The 14,851-nt window shown below is 41.9% G+C and overlaps 1 protein-coding gene across 1 annotated transcript in view; it reads left to right on the top strand.

Moving 5' to 3' along the window:
• The first annotated feature begins 6 nt into the window (after window positions 1-6).
• LONRF1 (LON peptidase N-terminal domain and ring finger 1) overlaps window positions 7-14,851 on the top strand; it is a 58,403-nt gene continuing 43,558 nt past the window's right edge. Inside the window, exon 1 of the mRNA XM_006884146.1 lies at window positions 7-764. Within this exon, the coding sequence (XP_006884208.1) occupies window positions 47-764 (718 nt within the window). The 5' untranslated portion in view covers window positions 7-46. The remainder of the gene's footprint in view (window positions 765-14,851) is intronic.

Genomic DNA, 14,851 nt, shown 5'->3' with positions numbered 1-14,851 from the left:
CCGTGGCGGCGGGCGGCGGTGGCGGAGCAGCAGCCCTCCGCGGGCCATGTCTTCTCCGGCCGTGGCTAGGAGCTCCCCTGGAGGGAGCCAGGAGACGGGCCCCGGGCTGCGGGATCGCGGACAGTTCTGGGAAGTGGGCGGCGGCGGCAGCGACCGGCTGGAGCGCGCGGCCGCGGAGTCGGAGCGCTGGGAGCTGCTGCTCCGCCGCGGCGAGCTGCTGGCGCTGGGCGGCCACCTGAAGGGAGCGCTGGAAGCGTATTCGGCGGCGCTGCGCCGGGGGGCCTCGGTCAGGCCCGAGCGCCTCGGCACCTTGGTGGACTGCCTGGTGCTCAACTACCGGCTCCGCCACAGGCTGGGCTGGAGCGAAGCCACGGCTGCGGGCGCGGACGCCGCCGCCGGCGGGCTCCTGAGCTGCCTGGGCTGCCGGGGCTTCCTGAGCGAGCCGGTGACCGTGCCCTGTGGCCACAGCTACTGCCGCCGCTGCCTGCGGAGAGAACTCCGCGCCCACTGCCGCCTCTGCCGGGACCGTCTGCCGTCCGCCGCTGCCACCACGGATGCTGAGGGGACCACGCCGCGGCCGCCGCCCCTGGCCGCCGCCATCACCGCCTCGGACTTCAGGACCAGTGTCGTCCTCAGCCACCTGGCCGAGAAGTGGTTCCCCGGCCTGCGGGAGAGAGCCCGGGCGGCCGGCCGACTCGGGGAGCTGCTGCACCAGGCGCGCTACGGGGAGGCCCTCGCCGCCGCCTGCGAGGAGCTGCGAGCAGGTGACGGCGCGGGGATGCGGCGCGGGCCCGGCCGACCCCACCCTCCTTTGCCACCGCGGGCTGGGGACCCCAACTCGACTCTGTCCCCGGGAGGCTCTGGGGAGTCCGACTGGCCCCCTCGGCTGTCGGGGTCCCCGCGGGTGTGGGAGGGGCGGCACCCCGGAGTGCTTCGGTCACAATGGGGATCGCCTCGGAGCCGAGTGTGACGCGGCGCTGGGAGGGGCGCGCGGGCGCGGAGTTCCCTCGGCCGCTCCGCGGGCCTTTGAGCCGCCACCGCCGCCGCCGGGCGAGCAGGCGGGCGGGTCCCGGGCTGAGCGGGCGACGCTGGCCGAGGCCAGCAGAGCGCGCCGCCTGGAGGGAGTGGGGCGACCTCTGGCTTCCTGCCTGGCTCTTTCCGGTCTCTGGCACGGCCGCTAGGGTCGCAGGGAGCCCGGCGCTGGGAACGACAATTGGGGCAGGAGAGGCCCCCCGCAGAGGCCGACCAGGCAGCGGGGCAGCGTTTACCTTTTCTCCCACAAAAGTCACCCGGGCAATTGGAGCCGCGGGAGGGCAGAATTGCATAAGCTGGGGGGGTGCGTTGTGTAACGGGTGACGTCCGATGGGCGTGGCGGGAGCTCCGCCGGCTCCTGCTCCCGGAGGCCCCCCTGCTCCCCCGGGTTGCGGGCGGGTGTTGGGATTGCCCAAGGGCGCCCCTTCCTACCAGAAGGTACCCTTAGGTTTGATTGCCCTTGTTCAAGATTTCACCTTCACTATTTAAAGCAGTGTTTTGTCTTACATATTATCCTTCTGCTTGTTTTCGAAGACACCTAGTTCATCAGAAATATAGAGAGGTAATCTTTGATCAGGGCGTGATTTGCCACTATTTTTTCATCAAGCTGTGGGGAAAACGCTTCATAGGTTTTTTGTCAGTTTCTTCATCTTCAGGAAGCAGTTTCTGTCTTCTAACTTAGCCAAACATTTTTTTACATTTCTTTTACAAAAAGTATGCAAGGAAGGAATTAGCCTCAAAGGTCTTCTCTAAATGGAGATCTGCGCCTTTAAATTAATGTCTCAAGTGAGAGAGATTTAAGCAGTGATTTTTTCCCCTGGGCTTTCTGGCAAGCTGGAGCTACTTCAAGGATATCTTGACTTGAGCACTTGAACTGGTGCTAATACAGTGGCTAGAAGTGAGGATTCTCCTTAGCTTACTATGGTTGGTGTACAGGATAGCTTACCCACCAAAAGAGTTACCAGGATCAAAATGTCAGTGGCGTTGCTGGTGACAGGTTTTGAGTTAAATAAGCACCTTTTAATATTTTAATGTCTGTTGGAATAAGGATCCCTAGTGTCACAGTAGGGAGCTCTGGTGGCCTAGTGGTAAGAAGATGAGCTGCAGTCCCAAAGTCACATAGTACTAATCCACCAGCTGCTTGGCTCAAGACAGATGGACACTCTTTTCCCTTGTGATTTACAGCCTGGTAAAATATGCAGAGGGTCAAGAATGAATGGGTTCTGACCGGACAGCCCACAGCAACAGTGACACAAATAGTTCAGCATTTGGTTCCTAACAGAAAAGTCTGCACTTGGAACCCACCACCTGTGGAGAAAGGTGTGGCATAAACATTTACAGCCTTGGAAACCCTACTGTGCTTTCCAGGGTTGCTGTCAGTCAAAGCTGATGCTATACCTATGGGTTTTGTTTTCTTTGGGCTTAGATTAGATATTGGGATGGAATAATTATGAAGTGACTGTTTCCAGGAAAATACACATTTAAAATATCATGTTAGGTATTGGGTAAATTTATGAACCACATAACTGAAATTATGTTCTTATGTGTCTATTCCCTAATCATTTCAAACTAGTTATATAATTACTTGAATTATTTAACACTTTTAAAATTCAAAGCACAAAGTGAACTTTCCCCCATTTTCTTTGGGTATTATTATGATGATTTTATTGCAGAAAATCAAGGAATACAACGAAGATTCTTACCACTGGACAGATAGGCAGCGTCATGATGAATGGAAAGGAGACTGAAACTGTCAACAACAGCTTCATCTTACTTGGATCCTCAGTTAACACCCTTGGTAACAGCAGTCAGGAAATAAGGAGACTCATTGCACTGTGAAAATCTGCAGTTAGGGACCTTTCCAGACTATTGAGGAGTAATGATGTCTTTCTCATTGTTTGCTATGCATCTGAGAGCTGGCCAGTGAATAAGAATGACAGAAAAATAATTGACCTCTTTGAGCTGTGGTATTGGAGAAGAGCACTGAATATCCTGTGGACGGCAAAGAGAATGAACAGCTAGGTCTTGGAGATGGTGCAGCTGGAGTGCTCTCTGGAGGCAAGAAAGATGAGGCTTTACCTCACATACTTTAGATATGTTGCTAAGAGGTGCTATTCCTTGAAGAAGAACATGATGCTAGGAAGGGTGAAAGGTCAGCAGAGGAGAGGAAGACACTCAACCAGGTGGATTGACATAGTGACTGCTGCAATGGGCTCTTGTGTGTCAGGAAGTGAAGATGGTACAGGGTAGAACAGGGTTCAGATCTTTTGTACATAGGGTTGCTATGAGTCGAACTCCACACGATGGCACCTAACAAAAACAACAACAACAACAACAGACTTATAGAATAAAACAGAATGATTCTGTCAGAACAAATCAACTCTTACCTGGAGTGCAGAATTCTGGTATAGAGGGTTCTCTTTCTCTTGGTGACTGGAATAAAAGAGGGGAAATCTGGACTCTGAAGTCCACCTACTAACTGACTATGGTGCTTTTTATAAAGAGTTAAGAGCAAGGGAAGTGAGAAGTGAGACAATGTATACATATCTACACAGTTCTCATAATTCATTGTTGCTGAGTCAGAAGCAACTCATAGCTGTTTTCTGAAGCAGTAAATCACACAGGAGGACATTGCCCATCTTTTTCCCAGGAGCAGCTGGTGAATTCAAGCTACCAGGGAAGTGGGTTTGAGGTACACAGTTAGTAGTTCTAAATATTAGTTCTCTTCTAGATACTGGTTCAGGATTCATAGATCTATTCCAGCTCACCCAATAAAAAAGCCTAATATAAATTCCAAGAAAGCTTTTTTGGCAGTGGTATAAAATAAAGAATGGAACTTGGTTTTTTTGGCACCAGTATAAAATAAAGAAAATCAGGAGATATATTACACTGGGATAGTCTGCACTCTGGACCTCTTTTATTGAGGAGCAACGATATCAGTTTGAGGACTAAGGTGCATCTGTTTCAGGTCATGGTCTTTCTCATCACCTGCTATGCATCTGAGAGCTGCACAGTGAATAAGGATGACAGAAGAAGAATTGATGCCTTTGAGCAACCCTTGTACTACCAAAAGAATAAACAGATATGTCTTGGAGAGAGTGCTCCTTGGAGGCAAAAATGACTGAGCTTCACCTTAATGTACTTCAGACATATTGCTAGAAGAAGCAATTCCGCAGGTAGAGACATGATGCTTGGAAAGTGAAGAGTCACTGAAGGAGAGAAAGACCCTCAATCAGGTGGATTGACATAGTGACTGACATAGTGGGCTCTAATGTGTCAGAAAATGTGAGGATGGCACAGGTTAGGCTCAGGCCTGTTTTCATTGGATCACTATGGATCATACTCAATGATGCCTAACAACACCTTAATAAAATAAACCTTACAACACTATTCTGTTAAGTACTCAGGTCCTTCCTAGTCCATGGAAAGTGAGCTTGTTTTTTTAAAATAAGATCCCATGTCTTAGATTGGAGGTATTATTTTAAGCAAAAAGTAGAGAGATCTATTCTTTCTCTCTCTTTTTTTTTTACAATTTGCATAGACTAGGTATGTTAACTCTGCCCCCTAACCTACTTGAGTCTCCTTTTGTAGGAGTAGAATCCATGTTTAGTGACTTTCACTTCATTAGGCTATTCCCCTGCCCCCAGAATCATGAATTCCATCCTTGAAAAGGTGTCAGAATCACACTAATAAGAACACTTTTTTTGTATCTTCTGAATTCTTAATACAGAGTAAGAAAACTAGTTAGAACCCAACACATTATGATTAATAGAATACAGATTATTTTAACTGTTTCATAATTTATGGGCATGTTGTTGTTGTTGTTAATGTGCGGTCGTTTGTGACTCATAGCGACCCTAAGTACAACAGCCCTAAACCCTGCTCTATCCTGTGCCAATTGCACTGCCTCTGACACAGCCATCCCGATTACCCGAGTCACTGACTCAATCCATCTCATAGAGGGTCTTCCCCTCTTGCACTGTCCCTCCATCCTCCCAAGCATGATGTCCCTCCTTGCAACATGCCCAAAGTATGTCAGACGAAGCCCCAGAATCCTTGCCTCCAAGGAGTTGCTTGGTTTAATCCTCTCCAGGATGAAGCTGTTTGTTTTCTTGGCAGTCCATGGAGAGAGACACCATTGCTCTTGAGTACTTTAGAGAGGTCCCTAACAGCAGACTTTCCCATCGCAATACGTTTTTTGATTTCCTGGCTGCTGGTGCCAAGAGTGTTGACCATGGAGCCGAGCAAACTGAAGCTGTGAACAATCTCAATCTCTTTGCCATCTGTCCTGATGCTGCCAGTTGGTCCAGTGGTGAGAATCTTTGTCTTCTTGACACTGAGCCTCAGTCCATACTGAAGGCTGCAGTCCTTGACCCTCTGCAGCAAGTGCATGAGGTCCTCCTCAGTTTCAGCAAGCAGGGTTGTGTCATCTGCATAACTCAGATTGTTAATAAAAATATTAAATAATTAAGTCAGAATATTTGTATATGAGACTTCTTGAGTGTAGAGATAACTTCTTGAGGTTAGATACCATTTGTTTTACTCTTGTAGCTACTTAATGATAATTTTATTGTTAATACTGAAAACTTTCAGTATAATGTATTCTTAGAGTTCTTAAAATATAACAAATACTAGGAGTGAAGAAAAAGTCTACAGTTAGCTCACACATGATTAATCTTCTCAGCCAGTAAGTTTGAAAACCTTTGCCAAAATAAAGTTTCCCTTTAAGGTTACATAAGTTTCTGTTGCATTGAGGTATATTTAGAAACCATATAATCCATTGATCTTTTGGTATTAACTCTCAAGTGTTTCATAACTTTGTCATCTTATATTTAAGAATATTATGTAAAAGCCTTTTCTGCATTGACTCTTTACTAGATAATATGAAACAATCCTGTTATGCTCTGGGTGTTGTCCATTTACATTCATTTTAATGGATTTTTACGTTGACTTGCTGCTATATAGCCCACCACTCCTTCTTTCTTCCCCCAAACCCCCTCAAAAAAGACAACAGATTAGTGTAATTTACAGTTCTAACAGACTTTTTTTTAAATTTAATTTAGATTGTTTATTTTTCATTTCAATGAACATCTACAGAGATTTTGGGATTCCATTCATTCATTGTTGCACCCTTCTCCCCGCACAAACCCCTCCCCCCTCCCCCCCATTTGCTCCTCTCCTTGAAAAGCAAAAGACAAACTCACTCATTGGTACACAATCCCCCCCCCCCGCACCTCCCCAAAACAGACTTTTAAAAATAAAGAACATAAGGGAGAACAATTTATGCAACATGTTTTGGAGAGTAAGTTTTGTCCTTAATGTTGACTATATTCTTGACTCTTGCCAACTGTTTTTACAATGTTTATATCGTTTGAGCTTCACACGAATCCTGTAGATACCATTACCTTTCCAAGGAAATTGACGCACTTAGAGCTGAGTGGGCAGTTCAGTACAGTGATGAAAAGTGGATGCTGAACCCTGGTTTTGAGTGACAGTGACAGTGCAGCCTTGTACCAACTCTCCGGCTTTGGGGCAGCTGTCTTACCTCACCTTGTTTTGATTTCCTTACGTGAAAAGTTTTTTGTTTTTTTCAAAAATTGTCTACCTCACAGGATTGTTATGAGAATTGAATCAAACCAAGTGAAGTGCTTTGAATGGTGGCTGACACAGTAAGAGGGTAGAGAATATAAATATGAATGAAAGTATTTTTAAAAAGTGAATACTGTGTTAAAGCTAGATGACTTAGCTGACATTGAAGTTTAGACCTTGTGATTTAGCACCCTGTTCTTTTCTCTGTACTACATTAGTATTATCTTTTACCAAACCAAGAGTTAAACCTTGATTCTTGCCTGTACTTGTTGTACTGATAGCGCTTGATTTACGACCTGCTTGAGATGGTACTAACCAAACAGAAAAGTTTCTTTTTTGTGTGTCTGCACACATTATGTTAGTATCAATCCTGAAGGCTTGCAGTTTGGCTCCCTCACCTGCTCTGCAGGAGAAAAATGGGCAGTCTCCTTCATGTGCAGTCACGTGCCTCTGAAAACTGGTTGGAGGATCATATATGGATCAGTTCTGACTTGATGGTCCACAACAACATATGCAGTTGGGATCTCTGGTGACCTAGTGGTAAGGAGTTGAGCTGACTACTCAAAAGCACGTGGTTCAAACCCACTAGCTGCTCTTTAAAGAGAAAGGTGGTCAATCTCCCATGTGCTTAACTGCCTCTGAAAACCCTCTGGAGGATGAGCTATGAGTTGTTTCTCCATGGTGCAAAACAGCAATTAAAACATTGCTCAATCACCATGAGTAATGGTTGACTTCACACAGTAACAATAGTATAACAACATACAATGCTGCTGCTGATACTGTTCTCAGATATTCATTTACAGACGATTCTGTATAATATTTCCAATCCTAAAAGATGTAGATTGTAATTATAAAGACACTGGAAAATAAAAAATAAAGAAGTATGCCTTGAATCAGAACAGAATTCTGTCATAATTTAGGTACTCCCTATGGTAACATTTCAATATACATCAACTAAAACGTGGCTTCTGTAAAACTTTAGTTTAAAAAAAGTATTAGTCAAATAATATATAAATAGTACATTTTTTTAGAATTAGGGGATTTTTAATGTCTTAAGTGAAGAGATTTGAATTTTATAATGTTCATTTCCTAACTTATTTTTTAAAATGTTTAAAGTGGTAGATATTGTCCTTTCCATGATGTATAGTTCACACATGCTTTGTTTCCATTACCTTATTGAGTTTCAAAAAAGACCAAGTGAGATAGGAAACATTCTCACTGGAACTAATTCACAGATTAAAGAAAAAAGCTCAAGAGTTTTAAGTGATTTTCTTACAGCAAATAAGTAGGGGGTTTGAACTGCATTCTGAAGCTACATTTGTGAATATTGTCTCTAAACATAAAATTTACTTTTTGAAAATTTACCTCTAAAGTATAGATCTGAGATCATTTTCCAGTTATTCAGTAAGTAGTACTGAGCTACCTCTGAATATCCTGATAGCCAGGCCTTGCTTTAAGTTCTTGGTTTCTGTTTTTATGTGTCTTCTATACTTTCAGCAAATTAGTGTTTATTGAAAATCACTTGAAGTTAGGACTTCTTATTTAATTGACTTTCATTTTGTTGAGACCACATCTGGCTTAGTTAATTTTTCACTTGACTCAGAAGTAACTTTGAAGATTGTAGGTGACTAACAGCCACCACAACAAATATCAATTACAATGATGATGATGTTGTTATGTGCCATTGAGTCGCTTGCGACTCATAGCGACCTAGATTAGATTTATGTAGAGGATAAAAAATGGCTCTATAGATGTCTAATTATTTAAATGCTTTGTTTTTCTAAATAATTTACATGTTTTTAACATTTTTTTTAAATTTTTTAAACAAATAGTACAACATTGACAAAATTTAGTTTTTTAGCTTTTTGGTACTTTGTTTTGGTGGTGGTGTGTGCTGTGGAGTCAGAACTGACCGACAGCTGACCCTCCGCGGGAGTTTCAGAGGCAGTTAATTGCATGAGAGGAGATTGCCCATCCTGCTCCCACAGAGTAGCTGGTGGATTTGAACCACATGCTTTTAGAATTGCAGGGAAGCGTCTTAGCACTAGGCCACCAGAACTCCCTTTTGGTATGTTAGACTCAAGGCTTTTCAGAAATCTGCTTTCTCTTTAACTAGAACAATACTAAGAGGCTTAGAAATATTTAAGTAACATTTTCAGTGAGTATTTGTAGTATCCTCTGGAGACAGATCATGCTTCTGACAGTTTGAATCTTCCAGATCTACAGAAGAAAGAGAGGCTGTTTCTTCACCTGTGATTTACAGTCTCCAAAAGCCTGATAGAGGGTCAGTTATGAGTCAAAGTTGGGATTTTGTCAGAATGTGAATCGCTTAAAAGCATTCAGAAATGCAAGATAGAAATTTCTTAGAAGTTCAGTGTTTTGTCTTTGTTTTTGGTAGAATAGGACCATTTTTTCCCCCTTTCTCTTCTTTGCTTGACTTACTGTTGTTCAAATCACTCTGTAGAGTTGTTGTTAGATTCCCATAAGTTCTTTTCTCCCCCTGTCCCATGGCAACCCCTTCTGACAGAGTATATCCATGGGACTGCTTACACTGAATCTTTATTGTTATTGGTCTTTCTCCTGTGGAGCCTATAGCTAGGTTAGAACTGCCAACCTTTCCATTAACAATCAAGCATTTTACCTTTGTATCTCCAGGGCTGTGCACTACAGAGCTATTTTTCGGCTGAGCAAAGTTTTATTTGGCTAAAAGAAAAGGTAGAAAAACATTCTTCCAATACATTGCATCAATAGCTAATTGGATTTCTTTGTTGACTTGTTTTGAAACATTTTGCAGTGTAACTGTTAACGTTGTTACTGCTAAGACTGTTGCATCCTAAGTACTACGTGTATTTCTTTAAGGCATTCTCTCTCTTATTCATGACTCACAATCATCTTAAATTTGGTAGATATCATCAACATTTTGTAGAGGAGACTGAAGTTCAAAAGAGTTAAGGCAAATTGCCCAGAACCCAAAACTACTGAATTCACTTTATGTTCTTCACTACTGTACCACATGACTGTGCATGGTCTTTATTAACAGATCATTAATAACATCAACTGGCAACTTCTGGTTTTACTCCTAATCAAGTCCTTCCATTTCAGACTAGGTAAAGTAATGGAAGCAAAGGAATTTGATGTTTTGGGTAACCATTGATTTTTTTAAAAACAGCTTAAAGTATAGATTTGAAAAGAAATAGAGAACTGAGAAAAGTTGTTGTTCTTAGGTTCTATCTAGCTTTTAACCCTATGTATAACAGAATGAAGTATTACCTTATCCTGTGTCATTCTCACATCACTATAGTGCTTAAGTCCAATGGTACAGCTGCTGCACCAGACCATTTAGTTGAATAAAGATAAGAAGAGGAAATTTCAGGTATACATACACTTGAAGATAATGAAAAGAACCAAGAAATATGAAGAAAGGCACATAAAAGTCATGGTGTACTTTCTCATTGAATTTTTCTGGTAAACATAGTTTATGAGATTATAATGTTAGCAAAGTTTTTATTGGCGTTGGTTAGCAGAATGTATTAAAATTTTGTACGTCTGTATATCTTTCTGTACATCCTTGAGCTTTATGTTGTTGTTGATAGGTGCTGTTGAGTCAACCGTGACTCACAGAGAGACCCTGTGAACAGCAGATCTGGACCCTCCTCCTATCCTATGCCATTCTTACTGTCTCTGGCATACTTGAGCCCATTGCTGTAGACCCTGTTTCAGTAAATCTCATTGAGGGTCATCTTCTCTTTCACTGGCCCTCCACCTTATCATGTCCCTTTTCAAAGGATGACCCCTTCTAACAGTGTGCCCAAAGAATATGAGACAAGCTGTCACCATCATTCTTTCTTTGCATCATTTTTTTTCTGTCATCTTGAGCTTTATAGGGAAGCCAAAATGTGAAAAAGAGTGTGTGCATGTGTATATATGTCTTTGTACTTGTTATTCAACTAGAAATTGTAAATAACTAAATTGTAAACTCAAACTCATTGCCATGGAGTTAGAGCCAACTCCTAAATGCCTCTCCAGTGAAATTTCAGAGGCTGTACCTCACACAGTAGGAGGTAGCCCATCCTTTTTCTCCCTTGGAGTGGCTATTGGATTTGAACCGCCTACCTTTGGGACAGACTAGAACTGCCTGCCCTATAGGTTTTCCAGGGCTACTGAAGCAGGCTGTTTAATTTGAACCCACAACCTTGGGATTAGCAACCAATCACATTGCCCACTAATAATAATAGTGTACCAAATAATGAAGAATGGTATTTATAATTTGAAGTTTAAAAAGCATGTTATAAACATGTGAGGTCGTTCTAGTGGCATAGCAAGTTGTACTGCTAACCCAAAGGTAGTGTGTTCGACTCTATCAACAGCTCCAAGGGAGAAAAATGAGCAGTCTCTTCCCATTGAAATTTAACAGCTTCAGAAACCTGTTGGAGGGTCTCCCCAGCAAGAAGTGAATAATGCTTTTAAAATGTTATCTTTGCATAAGCAGTAAATATAGGTTATACACCACCATTTGTGTCTTTCTGGTAGCAGAAAAGATTGTTTTTAATTATTAATTTTCTGTACTTTTCAAAGTTGATTCAGTGTTATTTTCATAATCAGAAAATAGATTATGACTCAACATCAAGAGAGCCATTACAAACCACACAGATCACTAAGAAGTGGAACAAAGCTGGGGAGGCATGACTGGAGGGATCTTAGTTTCCTCAGCTTGTGAAATCTTCAGATGGTTTAAGGCTCATTTTCTTACAAAATTTTATTTTCTGCCATTTCTTTTTAGCCATTAAGCAAATAATGTTGTTGATGGCCTTCGAGGCTAGCAACCCCATGAACAAAAGGCCTGAAACCCCTCTACTACTATTGACATTTATCAAAGTTCATAGTTTCTGGAGGCATGTTGTTTAGGAAGTGGATGCCACTCCTGTCATAGTATGTTATTATTGTTATGTGCCATTGTGATGTATAGTGACCCTAAGTACAGCAACTCTCTGAACCTTTTCCTGTCCTGAGCTTACTAAAAATGTTAAAAGGTCCAAGAAATGAGGAAATCACATGACTTGTGAATATAAGGGGACGTATTTTAATGACTTTCTCCAGTTTTAACAGACATTTCTCAAAGCCAGTGTCAGAGGAGACAGAAGAGTTAATGAGGGAGGGGGCTAGTTAGACTAAAATTTTAGGATTGTATTACTCAAAATGCAATGCAGATACAGTGGAAAAACATGATCTTAATAGCCAGCACTTAACTAGTGCATAACATGTGCCAAGCTTTATTCTAGGTCAAGCATACATTAACTCATTCTCTTGAGCAATCCTGTGAGATAGATACTGTTATTAACATAGCTTAATGGTAAACACCATAAAGTGTGTGGGCGGATTGCCTAAATTAGAATTGCTTCATTGTTTACTGCCTGTATCCTCTTGAGGTGGATGTGTGTTAAGGAGCTTTGCTGCCAACCCAAAGGCAAGCAGTTCAAATCCACCCACTGCCACACAGAAGAAAGATGAGCAGCTTTCAGAAAACCCCCTGAGGAGTCAGCTGTGAGTGAGTTCTGACTCCACAATAATGACTGACTGATAGACTGGTGGTCTTGGACTAATAAATTCTCTATATTCAGTTTTCTTATCTACAGAATTGAAAAGTACTAGTTTCACACAAGATTGTTGTGAAGATAAATTAGCATTTGTAAAGTATTTAGTAGATACTTAGAAAGTGTTTAGAACATAGAGAGTATCTAGGAGATATTTCAAGACTCCATCCCTCATTACCATGGAGTCCTGACTCACAGCTGACCCTTTGTTGGATTTCCTGAGGCTGAACATCACATAGGAGATTTTCTATGTTTCTTCCTTAGAGCCACTGATGGATTCCAACTACCAGAAATTCATCTTTGGGTTAACAGCGTAACACACTGTGGTCTAGGCCACCAGAGCCCAGAATACTGCACAATACCTGATCATTTTTTTCAGGAAGGATCTCTTGTGAATAACAATGTATTCAAACTTTGTAAATAAATCAGAGTAATATAAAGAATTTTTAAAAAATCAAAGCTTTGAGCTAGTTCAGTCATGGTTGATAATGAGAAATCAGAACAGGTCTGAATTTTAATACTTAAGGTACATTGAAAAGTTAAGTGGAATGGAAAAAAAAAAGTATGATTTGAAGCCCAGGAATGAGAGACTCTGAAGAAGCATAGTGAGCCTTTCCAGTCTGAGGGACTGGATTATTGCCAGCACTGTGGAGAGCAACCCACATTGAAAGAGATGTGGTCAACTACCTGCCATCTGTGAACAGGACAACACACTTTGTCAAGAGATGTGGTTGCTTTGTAATACTCATGCGGGCAGCTCTTGTTTACTGAGATTCAGATGACGATTTCTCGCAGGATGTTGACCTGTAATTTTTTTTTGTTCTAGTTACCTGCATTTCACAAGTTCTAGTCCATTTCAGTTTTGTGTCCTCTTGGACCATAACTAATCTGGGAGGAACTGGTTTGAAGCTCAAAAATAAACTTGAGGAAACTGAGATACAAAAATTCTTAGTTATTTACTTGAGCTCACAACTAGCAAGTAGAGATTCCTGAATGTGAAGGCAGGCAGGCTGTCTGACTTAAAGGTTCACGGTCTTAACTTCTGTGGTATGCTGAGTGGAAGGAGACTCAAAGGAGAGCAGCTTGGGGAAAAGATTGATAAAAGGAGTCTTGCTCCATGGAAAAAAAACGTTACCCAGTCCAAAGGGAGGTGGAATGAGTAAAGAATATATGGCAAAGAGGAAGCTCCATGAGGAAAAATATGGAACAGTGAAAAAAGTAGTATCAATGGGGCCACATTAAAAATTCCACTGCTTTTGAGTTGATTCTGATTCAGTTTCTGAGGCCACAAATCTTTACAGCAGACACCAGGGCACCTTCATTTTTGCATAATTAAAGAATAAATTGAGAGGTTGATAATGATTAGAAGATTGGAGAGATGAGTGGCAGCTGGACATGGAAAAGAAACTTTCTCTTGTGAATGATGCCAGTGTAGGTAGGACTTTAACTGGAAGCAGGGAGATGAGGGCTGTTGCAGTATTCCTGAAGAGAGATTTTGGAAGTCTGAATTAGGGTTGTGAGCAGTAGGGTTGGGGAAGAGGCAGATTTGAGAAATTAGGAGTTAAAATTGGCAAAAAATAATTCTGATTGAAGCCATTGTATAGTGAGAAAAAAAAACCCACAAAAACATTTCTTTGTGAAAAGCATGGTTGAGGAATACAGCAGGCAGTTGGAAATTTGGTGACTGTACTTAAAGTAAAAAAATCAGGACTGTGGATAAAGATCTGAGAGTTAAATCCTAACAAAAAAATAGCGATATATCCCTGAGCCTGGTAAACAGGGAAATAAGACCACCTAAGTCACCATAAGTGATGTAGGCTAAGAGTACGCAGTACCTCCACAATCACGGTACTCAATGTCCTTTTTAACTCCATACAAGCAAATTTTTTATATTCCTTTGCTTTTTCAACAAATTGAAAGTCCGTCATGTGCTGCTTGAGTGCTACAGAAGATTAAATGTTAGGCTACTAATTGAAGGGTTAGGGCTTCCAGTCCATGCATAGACACCTCAGGAGAAAGGCCTGGCAATCTGCATCTACAAAACCAGCTGTGAAAACCCGGTCAGTTCTGCCATCACAGACATGAGGCCACCCTGAGTAGGAGTCACTTCATACAACTGGTAAAGATTCCTCCAGGAGTGTCCTGTCCTGTTATGATGGAGGGCACACTGTGGTGACTTGGCCACAGGATTGTCCTGAGGGCCAGATAGAGCACCAGGAACAGGGTACACTCCGTACCTAGTGGGTTAATGACACAGGGCTGATGGCTGTTTTTCATTTGGGGAAAAAAAATTAAATGGAAAAAAATATGCTGTAAAATACACACACACACACACACACACACACACACACACAGCATTAAAAAATCATTAATAAAAATACATTTTTTTTAAAAAAGAGTTTACTTACAAAGTATATGTGGTTTAATTATTCAGAGGGGCCATAATTTATTATAAACGTCATATTGAAAAATAGTGTCTTTATTCCAGTGGTGCTTCTTGGTGGTGTTTTTTTAAGATTATGATGTTACCTATTAAAAACCCAAAGTGTGTTGGGTTATTGAATAGACTTTTCTAATTGTTAAAATATTTATAAGAAAAAAAGATTATGAATGGTGGAGTGGGCTTCATACTCATCCTT

This window comes from Elephantulus edwardii, unplaced genomic scaffold (assembly GCF_000299155.1).
Source record: "Elephantulus edwardii isolate Elephantulus edwardi_28Jun2011 unplaced genomic scaffold, EleEdw1.0 scaffold00031, whole genome shotgun sequence".
Classification (NCBI taxonomy): Eukaryota; Metazoa; Chordata; class Mammalia; order Macroscelidea; family Macroscelididae; genus Elephantulus; species Elephantulus edwardii.
The sequence above is the reverse complement of the archived record's forward strand: the minus strand, read 5'-3'. Positions and strand labels throughout refer to the sequence as shown.